Raw genomic sequence first — 13,099 nt, forward strand, 5'->3', positions numbered from 1 at the left:
GCCAGTATTAACAGTCAAACTTTCTGTCGTTTTTCTATCAAAATCATAAGAGAGAAGCATCTACAACATTCTAAATTGCTGACTGCTGAGCCTATAAAGTGAGTAAATGGTTAGAGTATCTGTATATCTTTAACGAACTGAAATGGGTCTGTCCAGAAGTGCCATTTCACATGCGATATTGAATACATCTTCACATTACACAACCAAAAGAAATGCTACTTATTTCCAATATTTGCTTTGTAGAATAATATAGAAGCGACCTTTGCCCTCCTAAGTGACTAAAGCTTGACACAGTATTTGTGTTCATTTATTAAAAATTTGCTAGCTGAAGCCAAATGTTCAAGCCAACCGGTTTTCTAAAGCCTCTGCTAACAAATTGCTTGGATAATTGCCAGAAGCCCGAGCCCGATCCCTTTTTCTATTTCTTTCTCGCCAAAAAAAAAAACATCTGGTACACGGTAATTGTCAATCTGTATCAATTGCTAGATTTATGCTGATAGGCATCTTTAAGAACAGCATCCTAGATAATTAAATAGCTGAACACCGACGTACAATTGTCAATACAGAATAAAATCAATACGCTCCCCCATGCTTCCTAATGATAGAGAGCTGATGCTATTTGAACCGTCTTCTTTTGAAAGCTTTAATTTTATCGAACAACATTATTTCAGGAGACATGATTTGGGGTTTTACTTTTTAACAAAGAGAGAAGTGGAGTGTGGCATGGCATTTAATATCTGGCTGAGATTTAAAACGCACACTCCTTATGAAGTATGACATTTTATACCTGAAACCACAGGAACATTTCCCACATTTAAGTGATAGAGGGAAAATTCTTCAAATTAGATTTGAACTTTATACCTTCTAATTCTGCTCCAGTCCTCCTCCTCCATGTACCATGCTCAGGCCTGATGAACACACTGGTGCTGTATCAAAGTCTAATAGACCCGACTACCGACAAATCCCCTTCACTTAGCCTTGAAGTAAGCAGCAAACCTCCTGTAGATCCAGTAGTAAATGTTAACTGGCAAAATAGCTCAGCGACTGATGGCAAGGCTAAATGAACTGGTCAGTGCAGCCCAGCTGACAGAGCCGTCCCTCCTGGGTGTCAGCACAAGCTGGAAGCCAGCACTGAAGCCACAAGGCAAATCTAAGTCCCCAAGCTTGCACAGAATCATAGAATCATAGAATTGTTGAGGTTGGAAGGGACCTTTAAGATCATCGAGTCCAACCTTTAGCCTACCCTGACAAGAGCCACTTCTAAACCATGTCCCTCAGTGCCCCATCTACCCTTTTTTTAAATACCTCCAGAGATGGTGAATCCACCACCTCCCTGGGCAGCCTATTCCAATGTTTAATAACCCTTTCAGTGAAAAAATGTCTCCTAATATCTAATCTAAACCTCCCCTGACGTAACTTGAACCCTTTTCCCCTCGTCCTATCACTTGTCACCAGGGAGAAGAGGTCAGCCCCCATCTCTCTACAACCAGCACTCCAGGGTAGGGCTACAGAGCGAGGTGGTTTTTCAGCACGAGACACCCAGCAAAATGCACCCTCCTGGCACTTCAGGACCTCAGCTTTGCCCAGCTCATTAGTGGCATGCAAACAGGCCCTTCCACAATCCCTCGTGTGGGCAAAAGATGCCTCACGGAGCACATCACATCTTACACCCCAGGGAGATGCAGCACAGATATCTCCCATGGCAAAACGAGCAACAGGATCCTTGACTCCCAAGCAGTGGCCCAAAGCCTCAGTTCATCCATCCCACGTGATGGAGAAACCCCTGACCCACAGCCTCTCTCTTTGGGGCAGCAACATGCCGAAAAAACCAAAACCACTCCTCTTTCCGTCCTCTGCCTTGAGGGACAATCCAGACCTTTGTAATGCTTTGAAATACGAGTTGCAAAGGCAGAACATTTTTCCTATTATGTTCCTTGCTTTACTTAAGCCCCTACTCAATAAGAGACAGGTGCACTAAGCTCTTTGCCAGGGACCTGCATTCAGAGGAACAAGGTCCTCCAGTTTTATACGTTATCCCCTTCTAAGCTCACTAGTCGCCTCTTAAGCTCGTAATAAAAGACTTTTTTGAAAAATGATGGCACCTAGTTTCCAAGGCAGCAGAACTTTTAAGCTCATATTTGCAAGAGCCTAAGGAATTAGGGATGCCAAAAGGAACACACTGTATAAAACCCATCACCTATTCCTGCTGGATAGATTAAATTACACAGTTTTATTTTTTAATGCAACATGATCTGGACAAGGAAGTCGCTATCAATGCTATTAAAAAAAAGTACAATATGTGGAATAACAACTACAAATCCCTTTAATCTCTGGTGGTACCTAGAGATCTCAGATGGTTTGGTGCCTGTAGGGATTATCGGAGACACGTGATCCTGGACTGGAAAGACTGAGATGCTCCACAGTATGGACTGACCATCAATGGTCTTGCTGGACCTCAGCTGCAAATCAGGCTGTGGTGCTCCAGGGTAAGAGACAGATAAAGGAAAGAAAGCTGGAGATGGGGACAGAGAGCAGCTGTGCCAAACCCAAAGCGGAGATGCATCCACAGCAGAAAATCCATCACAGTGCAGTCCTTTGAGGAAAGCAGTGGCCGAATAGCCCAGGCAGTCCTGCCTCATCTCACTTCAAATTACCTGTAAGCTCGAGGATTCAACTAGAAACCTACAGCAAACCAGAACATCTCACACTCCCCTGTTTCTCTGTTTATAAATATCTATTTTTTTTAGGCTAATCCAATTACTTATTCTCAGTCGTATGCTACTCCCATTTCAGCTACAAACAGGCTCCTTTCCCATAAAAAAAAAGTATCAACTCTGCTTATTTCATAATTTATTTTACTGCGTGACTTTTCCCAGCAATGCAACTCATTATTTTTTTTCAAGTTCCCTACAAACTGATGAAAATAAAAAGCCCCTCAGCTCGTGCACAGGCTCCCTGCACGTTCTCACACACATCACTTTTTATGGTTTAATTTCCCATTTTTAAAAGGAAGATGTTTACTTTCCTCCAACTTTTTTTTTTGGGGGGGGGGCGAGGGGTGGAAAAGGCGCAATGGACATTACTTCATCTTTAATACAGTTTCCAGCACAATAAAGGCCATCCTTTGCATTGCAACACCGAGGTGCTAACAGGGGGCAATAAATTCAGATTAATAATTAACATCCATATCACATCAAGCAATCTTGTAACTCTCATTTCAATTGCTTCAGAAAGCTTCCTACTTTTTCGTCTCAAACACACACAATGGGTTGCTTAGATATTAATTTTAGAAGCTATTTTTGAGCGATGCACTGCAGAATAAAAGAACTGAAGTCATTTTCTATTCTGACTCCAATTCCTGAATTTAATTCTTGAATTACAAGCATTACTCCCCTTCTCTTGGAGATTTGGAAGCAGTATCTTGAGGTCTATGGGAAAAGGCATATTGATTAGGGGTTACAGCCAAATCGGTCCTTAAAACCACACGCACCGATGGAGACAGAACTGCTGTGCCTCTGTGGGTAAAACTCTTGGCTGAAAAAAACCCAATAGTTCATCAAAAAAAAGTGATGTACAAATGCCCGCATTAATGGAAATAAAAAATGTGAGGTTCCCATCCGAGCTGTGAAGGCTCTGTTAAGGTATTAAATAAGAACAAAACACAAGTTACTGCTTTTGAGACCCTCCAACCTGTAGATGGATGAGAAACAGGCACCGAAAAGAAGCAGGCAAATTTCTGATGCAAGCTGCACCAGCACAAAGAACCACTTTCGTATTAACACAGTGAATTACAAGCTGATTTTACATCATTTTCTGACACACACCCCCCCCCAAAGAAACAGTAAGTACTCAAACACCACCGATCCAATACACCAAAAGAAATCATGCGATGGGCGCAGCCATCATATGGCTCGAAAAATAATACACCTTAGATGCTTTTTATTACGGTCTTGATTGATTCTTCAAGGTTCACATTTTCAAGCTTTTCCTCCAAAACCATGGGGGCTAGGAACTTTATTTCAAAAACTTGATAGCCAAGAGTCTCACCTAATTATATGAGCCGGAGCTTCAAGGGGCTGGGGGCCAGGGGGAAGCAAAGGAACGCAGGCACCCAGAGATTTATGGCAAAAAATGCAAACACTGGCAAAACATTCATTGTCCCAAACTTCTTGCTTTTTCCCTTCCCTACCCGCTCTGTGGAGGAGTGCATTTTTTTCCCCCCCAAAAAAAAAGTGTGATGCACTGTAATCCTGTCTCATTAGCTTTGATTTTTCCCCTTTTAAAATAGCCTTTTAATGTTCTGCCATGGATGCTTCTCGCTCCACACACAAACAATAAATTAAAACAATTATTTTCAAAAACTCCTGCTTCGCTGCCAGCTAGACATCACTTAGAAGGAGGTGAAACTGCTGCATCGCCCTCGAAGCCAGCCTCCAACCAAACCAGCGCTCAGAAGTTACCAGTGTGATTTTACCGGCTGCATCACAACATGCTCGCATTTCCCCCATTACTGATTTTTTTTTCAGTTTAAAAGAAAAAAATAAAAAGAAGCAAAAAAAAAAAAAAAGAGCAAATCCTGTGATGAAGTGCCAATAGGTGGGATGGATACAGACCTTGGCGTACGGATGTACCCGCTTTGGGGATGCAACTGGTGGTGGAAATACAACACACAAGGCAGGTTTCCAGCTGTCGAGAGGGGAAAAAAATAAGAATAAACTGGTTTTTAAGAGGTAAGGGAATGGAAAACCACAAGAAATTTGCTTCGCTAGGTACTCGGGGAAAGAAACAAAAGAGAAAAGAAAAAATAGAGAGGAAAATGTGAACACAATCGGGACAACAACTTGGAAGGAAAAGGAGAATAGAACAAAATGAAGAAGAATACAACAAAATAAAGGAAAATAACCCGCTTTCCCCCAGGACACTCCTGAGGCAGCCCCGGGCAGCGGAACAGGCCCGTCCCGCCCCCTCGCTCCCCGTCTCCGCGGTAACGGCGGGGCGGCGCAGGGCGCCCGGTTGCCCGGGCCGCGGACAAGCCGTCGCCAGCCGGGGCAGGGCGGGCCGGGCCGGCTCCGGGATCAGTGTCGGGGCGCCGTGCCGGGCGGGGGAGAACCAGCCCCGCGGCACCATGTCTCAGGCGTGAGTAGCGCGGCGCGCGGGGGCCAGGCCGGGCGAGGGGCCGCGGGTGCCCGGGAGAAAACACCGTTTAAGGGGGTAAAAAAAACAAACCAAAACAAAAAAAACCGCCCCATCCCCTTCCAGAGGAAAACACCTGCCGGGACAAGGGCGGTGTGAGCGGTTCCGGCGGGGCTGGACCCCTGGCGCGAGGCCCGGGCGCCCCCGCCGCTGGGGCAGGCCGCGCCGCTGGGGCTGAGGCGGGCGCTGAGGGGAGGGCGGGGGCCAGCTCACCTCAGCGCGGGTTAGGCCCGTATTCATATTATTCCTACTCAGACACCACGCCCTGTTCTGATTGCAAAAAAAAAAAAAAAAAAAAAAAAAAAAAAAAATACTTCTCCCTCTCTGGCAGACCAAAATTTGCACATACTGGGGTTGGGTTTTTTTCCCTGTAATGAACTCCGCATGCTTTCAGCACAATACAAAGCTTTAAAAGTTTGTTTGCAATAAGCAGACACTGATGATGGCAGTGGATCAAAGTGCCTGCAAGGAGCCGTACTCGCTCCTCCAGAAATACTACCAAGACACCGAGGCCCTATGTTAGGAAAGCGTTATTACTGCAAAGTTGGGAACCAAACTCAGAGTGTCTTCTTGACCTTATCATAGAATCATTTAGGTTGGAAAAGACCCTTGGGGTCATCAAGTCCAACCATCAACCCCACTCCATGAAGCTCTCCCCTACATCATATCCCCTAACACCACATCTAAATGAGTCTTAAACACATTCAGGGATGGTGACTCCACCACCTCCCTGGGCAGCCTATTCCAGTGTCTGACCACTCTTTCTGTGAAACATGTTTTCCTAAACGTCCAGCCTAAACCTACCCTGCTGCAGCTTGAACCCATTCCCTCTTGTTCTATCGCTAATTACCTGTGAGAAGAGACCAGCACCAACCTCTCTACAGTGTCCTTTCAAGTAGCTGTAGAGAGTGATGAGGTCTCCCCTCAGCCTCCTCAAACTAAACAGTCCCAGCTCCTTCAATCACTCCTCATAAGATTTATTCTCCAGGCCCTTCACCAGCTTCGTTGCCCTCCTCTGCACTCACTCCAGCACTTCAATATCTCACTCGTATTGAGGTGCCCAGAACTGGACACAATTCTCAAGGTGTAGCCTCACCAGTGCTGAGTACAGGGGGACAAACACCTCCCTACTTCTGCTGGTCACACTATTTCTAATACAAGCCAGGATGCCATTGGCTTTCTTGGCCACCTGGGCACACTGCTGGCTCATGTTCAGCAGTGTGTCAATTAGAACCCCCAGGTCCTTTTCCACCAGGCAGCTCTCCAGCCACACTGCCCCAAGCCTGTAGCGATGCATGGGGTTGTTGTGGCCCGAGTGCAGGACCCGACACTTGGCCTTGTTGAAGCTCATTCCATTAGCATTGGCCCATCGATCCAGTCTATTTATCCCTCAGTATTTTGCTGTTTGCTGCCTCCAGGTCCAGCAGTACAAAACCCCAGGGCACAGCCAACCCACTTTGGGGCAATTCTTGTTCCCAGTTCTGATGGGGAATGCTCAAGTTCACTAAAACAATAATACATTGGTGGGGAAAGAAGAGGAAAAAAAACAACCCTCAGGCAGTAATTGCTGTCTGCTGCTGCACCTCTCCTGCTCTGACCTAGTCAAACCTGACAATATCCACACTGCTGCCCGAGCACAGCCTCTGCTGGCTTTTTACCCATGGTCTTCTCCTCTACCATCAGTGGTACCAGCCCCAAAGCCTCCTGCTTTGGTGTCCTCTTCCCAAACTCCAGCTCTTTGCCAGGTAAAACCCCTCCGACTCTCAAACATCCTTCCAGCCTTGGAACTAGAGCAGCTCTCCTCAGCACTTCCACGTTGGGTCCGCCCTAGCCTAGCCTCCTGCCACCTGCCTCAATGCATTTGCGGTCCCAGCCAGATGCCACCGCTTTCCAGCCAGGCAGCTTCCTTTTCCTGGCTGCTTGGCTCAGGAGAGAAGGATGACCTGAGAGGAATAAAGAAGATGTCACCAAGGGCACAGCAGAGACTGTCTGGGGGCTCTGCCCAAGGACACAGACCCACCACAGCTTCCAGCAGCTGTAAATTTGAGGAAGGCTTGGTTAGGTCCCAGGGTAATCCAGTGCAGGGCTTAGTTTATAGCAGCACTCATTGGGCCTTATGCTGGCATGGTGACACAGTTAAGGGCAGTTCACAAAGTAATACATAGTTATGTAAATTGCGTTGTTTAAAAGGAAAAAAAAAAAACTACCAAAAAAAACGAATCTCACAAAAGTGGTGTTTAACCTCTTCCCAAGAGAGTTAACGCAGCATCTGTCATTCCTACTGAGTGTGTGGATCACGGCTGCTGTTATTTGAGCTAGATTCACACCAAAGGAATTGAGTACAGTTGGAAAATACTTCTGCCTCAACTGTTTGGCGTAACTAAGTTTAATTTTAATAGGGACGGGGCTCTTTAGCATTTCCTATAGCATTGCCAGCATTGAACAGCAAACCCGAATAAACATGATACACATCTCCACGCCGCGTGACAAAAAATAGACAGTTCCGGTTCCAAACAAAGGTTGTGATGCTGGTAAGGGACTCCAGTCTGACGTTGATGCTGCTTGGCTCACTTAACTATAATCACTCTGTAGCTGTGCACAGCACGACATTTATAGCTAGGCTAATCTGGTCCTTCAGAAACACAAATCTGAATACACTAAAGTTCACCAGCCACTGCATCTGTAGAGCTCGAGTTAAGCAATGTGCTGGATAGTTTTGTTTGCTGTATTCCACACCTCAGTCAGCGCACCAAGTTTTCTGGACAGTTTGTGCTTTTTTTTTTTTATTGCCCCAGCAACTGGATTCAGGTTATCACCTGAGAATCTCAGCATCCCTTTTAAAAACTAAATATTTTTTTAAAACCCCAGAAAAATAAGTGAAGCAAAAATGCTTCCAAACCATCAGGAAAATAAAAAGTACTGAATTCTTACCTAAATATACACAGCCTGAAAGGTTTAATTTCATGATTTTTAAACGGTTGTGGGCTGACAGTGCCGGCAAATCTTTAAAAAATAATTATCTTAATGTTTACTGTTCAAAGCCTAGTGTGTTCCTCCGCAGCACAGGCCTGAGTTGCAATCAACGCCCATAGTTATGAAATAGGAGCTCGCTTTCCTTTTGTCCTAGGCTATCTTGTTTTGCAAGGTACAGCTGAGTTGGTTCTCAAGTAAGTTACTAAAGCTGCTGTTACCTGATTGTATGTAGTGAGGTTATCCTGCCTGCGTACCGCAAATCGTGCTAAATGAAAAGTATTTTAAAAGCTAATTTAATATGCTAATTTAAAAGCATGTGACAAAAATGCCGTATAGCAGACTGCCTCACTTGAAGGCAGTGAAACAAAGATGATAATGCATGGGGTTTATAAGATAGAACTTTAGTACTTCAGGCAAAAATATTTTAGGGGACACCCTTATTTGTCTGAGAAGGGGGATGTCTGCCCATCTTGCCGAGGCACATGAAGGATAGACTCCATCCTACAAAGAGGTAGGCACATCAATAAGTCCCCGCCAAGTCTATAATAGTGACTTCTCAATACTGTACAGTCACATCCTGTGTACTGTATAGAAGCGCTACACAGCACAGAGCTTTTTTTGAGCTTGAGGTAAACAGCTGCTTTTTAGACATCTGGAAGAACAGCTGCTACACACACACACAGAGAAAAACGGCAGTCGGACGTGCTAGCCCTGCTAAGCGTGTGCACAGGGCACTCATCTTGCATCCACCCCGAGTCAGAGTGGTCAGACCAGCAGCGTTTGCAGCGCAGTCACACTGCACACAATTTATGTGGCTGGGATTTCAGTATTTCCATGAGTTTATGAGGCCCGTTCACCATCCTCAAGGCCCCGCGATTTTAACGGAGGTGTTGTCTACAGCTCAAGGAGGTATTTTACTCCACCACTTTAGTAAGCTCTGTATCAGGAGAGAGACAGGACGCTCAGAAAGCGCTCAGCTACATTCTCTTAGGGTCAGTAAGATCCAGCAGCCAGCCGAAAGAAAGGTTGCTTGTCCAGACGTGCTCGCCATTTTCCAAGGACAGCTGCAGCGCTCACGAGAGAACGTGCCCATTACATTTGCTCTCGAGTTGATTAACAAGTGCTGAACGTATCGCACTTCCTAAAGTACTCAAACCCCGGCATTTGCATACAGATGTACGTTTTGTTCCAGACATTGAACAGGAGATTTACATAGAAGTTTTTGCATTTATGTTTTCCTGCTGCGTTTCCTCCTCTTTTATGAATTTGTTTACCATTTACTTGACCTGTAGAACCTTGACCAATAATTTCTTAACTTGCCCTAGTCCAGACACTTTCAAAGCTCAGTCTTAGCACTGCTACCATTTGTACCAGGTTTTAATCAGCTACAAGACATTTGCCGCTGCCACCAAGGAGCTTTAAACAATCAAAAAGCTTTAAAATTTAATCTCATGTCACAAATAGAACTTATATTAAGTCAGTGGTTAAATATTAATCTAAGACAAGCGTCTCCCCCTCTGCTTCTGACAGAAACAACCAATGGAGAGCTATATATTTTACATTACATCCGCAACGCTCAGTTAAAGAACATTAAGGTTGCAAACCCAAAATGTAAGAAAATCTCAGTGCAACTTTCAATCCCCTCTTCTCTCCCCCACTTTACTGCATTACGATGCAGTTTCTTATGTTGTGATCACATCTTATTTTCTTCCCATGGGGCCCCAGCCTCATTCAGCGATTGGGCTGTTCTTGAATATTTCTTTTTATCCCCTCATTCAGCGTGTGGCCCCAGGCCATATTCTTCAAATTCCATCCAAACGCCACAATTATTAGCTTCCTCCTGGGCATTCCTAGCATGTTCTCTCTCATACATCTCCCAAGCATTCACAGATTCATCTTTGCCCCTCTTTTTCCACCCCTGGTGAGCATTAGCGTGTCATCCTGCTTATGTTAAAGCAGGAAAACAGAGACAGAATCAAAATGATCACGACTAAGACTCAAAGCTGCAACTCCCTCCTGGTGCCTCATCCTTAATGAGCAGGTAGGGAAAGATCTCGCGCATTGCTCGTACATTGTCTCCTTTGGGAAAAAGCATGGTCAGTGGAAATATCCCAGAAGCCCTTGTGCTAGAAAACAGTTTAAGAAAGGAGGCTACAGTTTTCAAGAAACTGAGTAGACCGTGTTAACTTTGCGCTTAAAGCCTCCTGATCGGAGCAGAGGCAGAGCAGGACCCGAATGCAGCATTTGCCCTTTATGCATGCAGCTGCATGGGAGATTGCTCTTTCCTTTTCTAAGGAAGAAAGGGGGAAAAAAAAAAAAAGAAAATGACACACATAGGATGGTTAATGCTGAAATAAACTTCATTACTACACCCAGTAACGCATGGTGTAGGCAAATGCTGCTTGGAGCTTGAGTAGGTAGGGTCTTCTCAGCCCTGGCCTATTTCTGGCTATCCATCTCTCACTAAAGAGCTCACTACAGTGTCTGCTGCAGCAATGCTACACAGTAATGGGATGCAAGTTCCCAAAGCTCTCCTTCCCCGTCCTTTCGTGCTTCCCTGGCCAGGAGGAAAACAGCTTGCAAAGGAGAGGAGCCTGCTCTTCTCCTCCTGACCTCAAAACAAGAGGGCAGCCTCCAGCCCAGGCAGGAGCTGCAGGCCGACAGACAGAAGGATGGCCTCTGGAGCATGCGACAGCAAAGTTCAGCCTAGAATAATGTCTCCCCCCACCTTAATCACCTCCCAATGGCCTTCTGTCAGTAAACAGTCATTTTTCTAATCAGATGTGTGAGTTTGGCTAGAGCGGGTGCTTGAGCCTTGCTGAGTTGCGGTGGTGGCACTGCTGCTTAGTGGCCTTTCCTCACCTTCCATGCAGTTTCCCATTACATTTATGCCATAAAAATCTTTTAGCCCCTATTCTCTTTCTGTCATAGTACCAAAGAGCGCAACTGGAGATGACAGGAGCATAGAGCTGTTGATGTTAACAATGGCAGCGGGCTGTATATTTTCTTTCCCCATCACAACCAAAGCTTATTGCTGTTTACCCTTTATTTTCCCCAAATGCTTCAAACTCCGTAAAACATCACAGCTAGAGCAAACGTGCTTAAGGGAAGTCAACTGGCAGCCTTACATTCACCACCAGCTAAATTTGGCAAAATTATAAGCCTAATCTTACTTAATGAGCAAGGCAGGCCTGACCAAGCTCAGACCCACAAGTCAGGCTAAAGGCTTTTAAAACAGGAATTGATTCAGACAAACTCATGGTCAAATTTGGTCAATAAGGCCACCCGGATCTCTGTTTCTGTCTGCACCTCTCCACCCCTAGAAAAATTTTGTCTGTAATAAGACAAAAGAAAAGAGAGGGCTGCTCATATAATATATTTAGTCCTGCAACCTCTGCGCAATACCTGAGCAGGTTGTAGTGGGGGAACAGGTAACTGCTGACCTGAAGAAGCCAGCAGTCACTTTAAGTCTGGTGATTTTTACAAAGAGAGAAGGAAGAAAAGAAAAGCAGCAGCATTTGTGCAAGCCCCTTTTCCTCTCAGGGCCTCACTTTCCCCTCCCAACCTTTGTCTCTTGTTTCTTTATTTTGCAGAGGCTGCAGGGCAGGGTTTCCCGCCCCCATGTTTGCCCAGAGCTTAGCACAATGGCTGACCTGTCAAGCCCCGAGTATCTAGAGGAGACCCTGAGGACTGGCCCCTGCACACACTTCCGTGTCGCTAGACCCACGTCTCAGTCTCCTCTTGTCTGCTCCGTGACCGTTGGCATGATCTGCGCGGTGGAGAATTACGTGCTGGGCTCCTTGTGCCCTCCTCTAGCGCATAGATCCCTGGCGTGGCCCAGCTCCGCACCCCCTCGCTCCCACAAGCCCTGCTGGTGCTTCCTCCATTCCCTGGTAGATGGCCCAAGCCAGCCCAATCTCACCTTCTGAGAAAGAAGAAACGCAGGTAGTTTGCAGTGGCAGCGTAGATGCTTCAGAAATGTTTTAAAAACACACACCATTTAGTGCTCATTTAATCAAACGGTAGTGTCCATATTAGGTGGAGAGAGCTGGGCCAAGTCAGAGTCAAATGTTTTCCCTTCCATCTCTTTACACATGCCCATCCATCCAAAAAAAAAAAAAAACAAAAAAAAACAGTAGGGCCTGTGCAGTACTACACTCTTCATTTACATGGTTGGCGTGTGAAAGTGTGAGATATTTCTGTCCTCTGAGGACAGCCCAGAAAAACCAGGCATCAAAGAAGCCTGAGTTCAACCCATATACAAATCCAGAGACAGACACAGTTTGGAATGCAAACTGCGCCATGTCCTGGAATAACAGAAATAGTGTTCCCTTTGGCAGCTAAGTAAAAACACCAAGACACTTCAGGGGAAAAAAGAAAAACCACACACACACACACAAAGGTAACCCCACTGATGCCAGAATTCCACTAGGGGCTCAAGAGTGGTCTGAGGGACAGTTTGCATGCTCAGCACAAATCCTTCCAAGAAGGGCATGCTGGAGTCCCAAAACCAGTTCAACACAAGTAAGGCAGGCTAACCTCAGCTGTACTCAAAACCAACACGTTTTTCTAAGCGTAAGAAGAGATGGGTCAAGCAAACATGCAGAGTTAGAGGGCCCTAGAATATTAAAATGAGGCAATGCATAATTTGGCAGGATTTTAAATATCTCTTTATAACTTGATCAGAAAAACATATTTCTAAGCTTCACTCTAAATAAACAGATCCGTCTTTATTTTGAGCAATGAAAGCGAGATTCAAACTAGAAGTCGTGCTATGGCAAGAGAGTCATCTTAAGCCCTTGTTCTAGGCTCTGTTTCTACTTTGTGGGAGCGAAGAGAAGATAACATCACTTAGGAGGTAAAGCCTTGACCTTCGCTCCAAGCTGTAAGTTGCCAGAAAGCACTCTGGGGGCTCTGGAGTTAAGTCACTTCA

At 45.4% G+C, this 13,099-nt stretch overlaps 1 protein-coding gene across 2 annotated transcripts in view; it reads left to right on the top strand.

Moving 5' to 3' along the window:
- The first annotated feature begins 5,021 nt into the window (after nt 1-5,021).
- Nucleotides 5,022-13,099, top strand: part of IQCA1 (IQ motif containing with AAA domain 1) — a 109,195-nt gene continuing 101,117 nt past the window's right edge. The window contains exon 1 of one of the 2 annotated variants that reach the window (XM_063341289.1): nt 5,022-5,136. In XM_063341289.1, coding sequence (XP_063197359.1) covers nt 5,126-5,136 — 11 coding nt within the window. In that variant the 5' untranslated portion in view covers nt 5,022-5,125. The remainder of the gene's footprint in view (nt 5,137-13,099) is intronic. The other variant, XM_063341288.1, reaches the window with a different exon arrangement.

Source organism: Chroicocephalus ridibundus, chromosome 7 (assembly GCF_963924245.1).
Source record: "Chroicocephalus ridibundus chromosome 7, bChrRid1.1, whole genome shotgun sequence".
Taxonomy (NCBI): domain Eukaryota; kingdom Metazoa; phylum Chordata; class Aves; order Charadriiformes; family Laridae; genus Chroicocephalus; species Chroicocephalus ridibundus.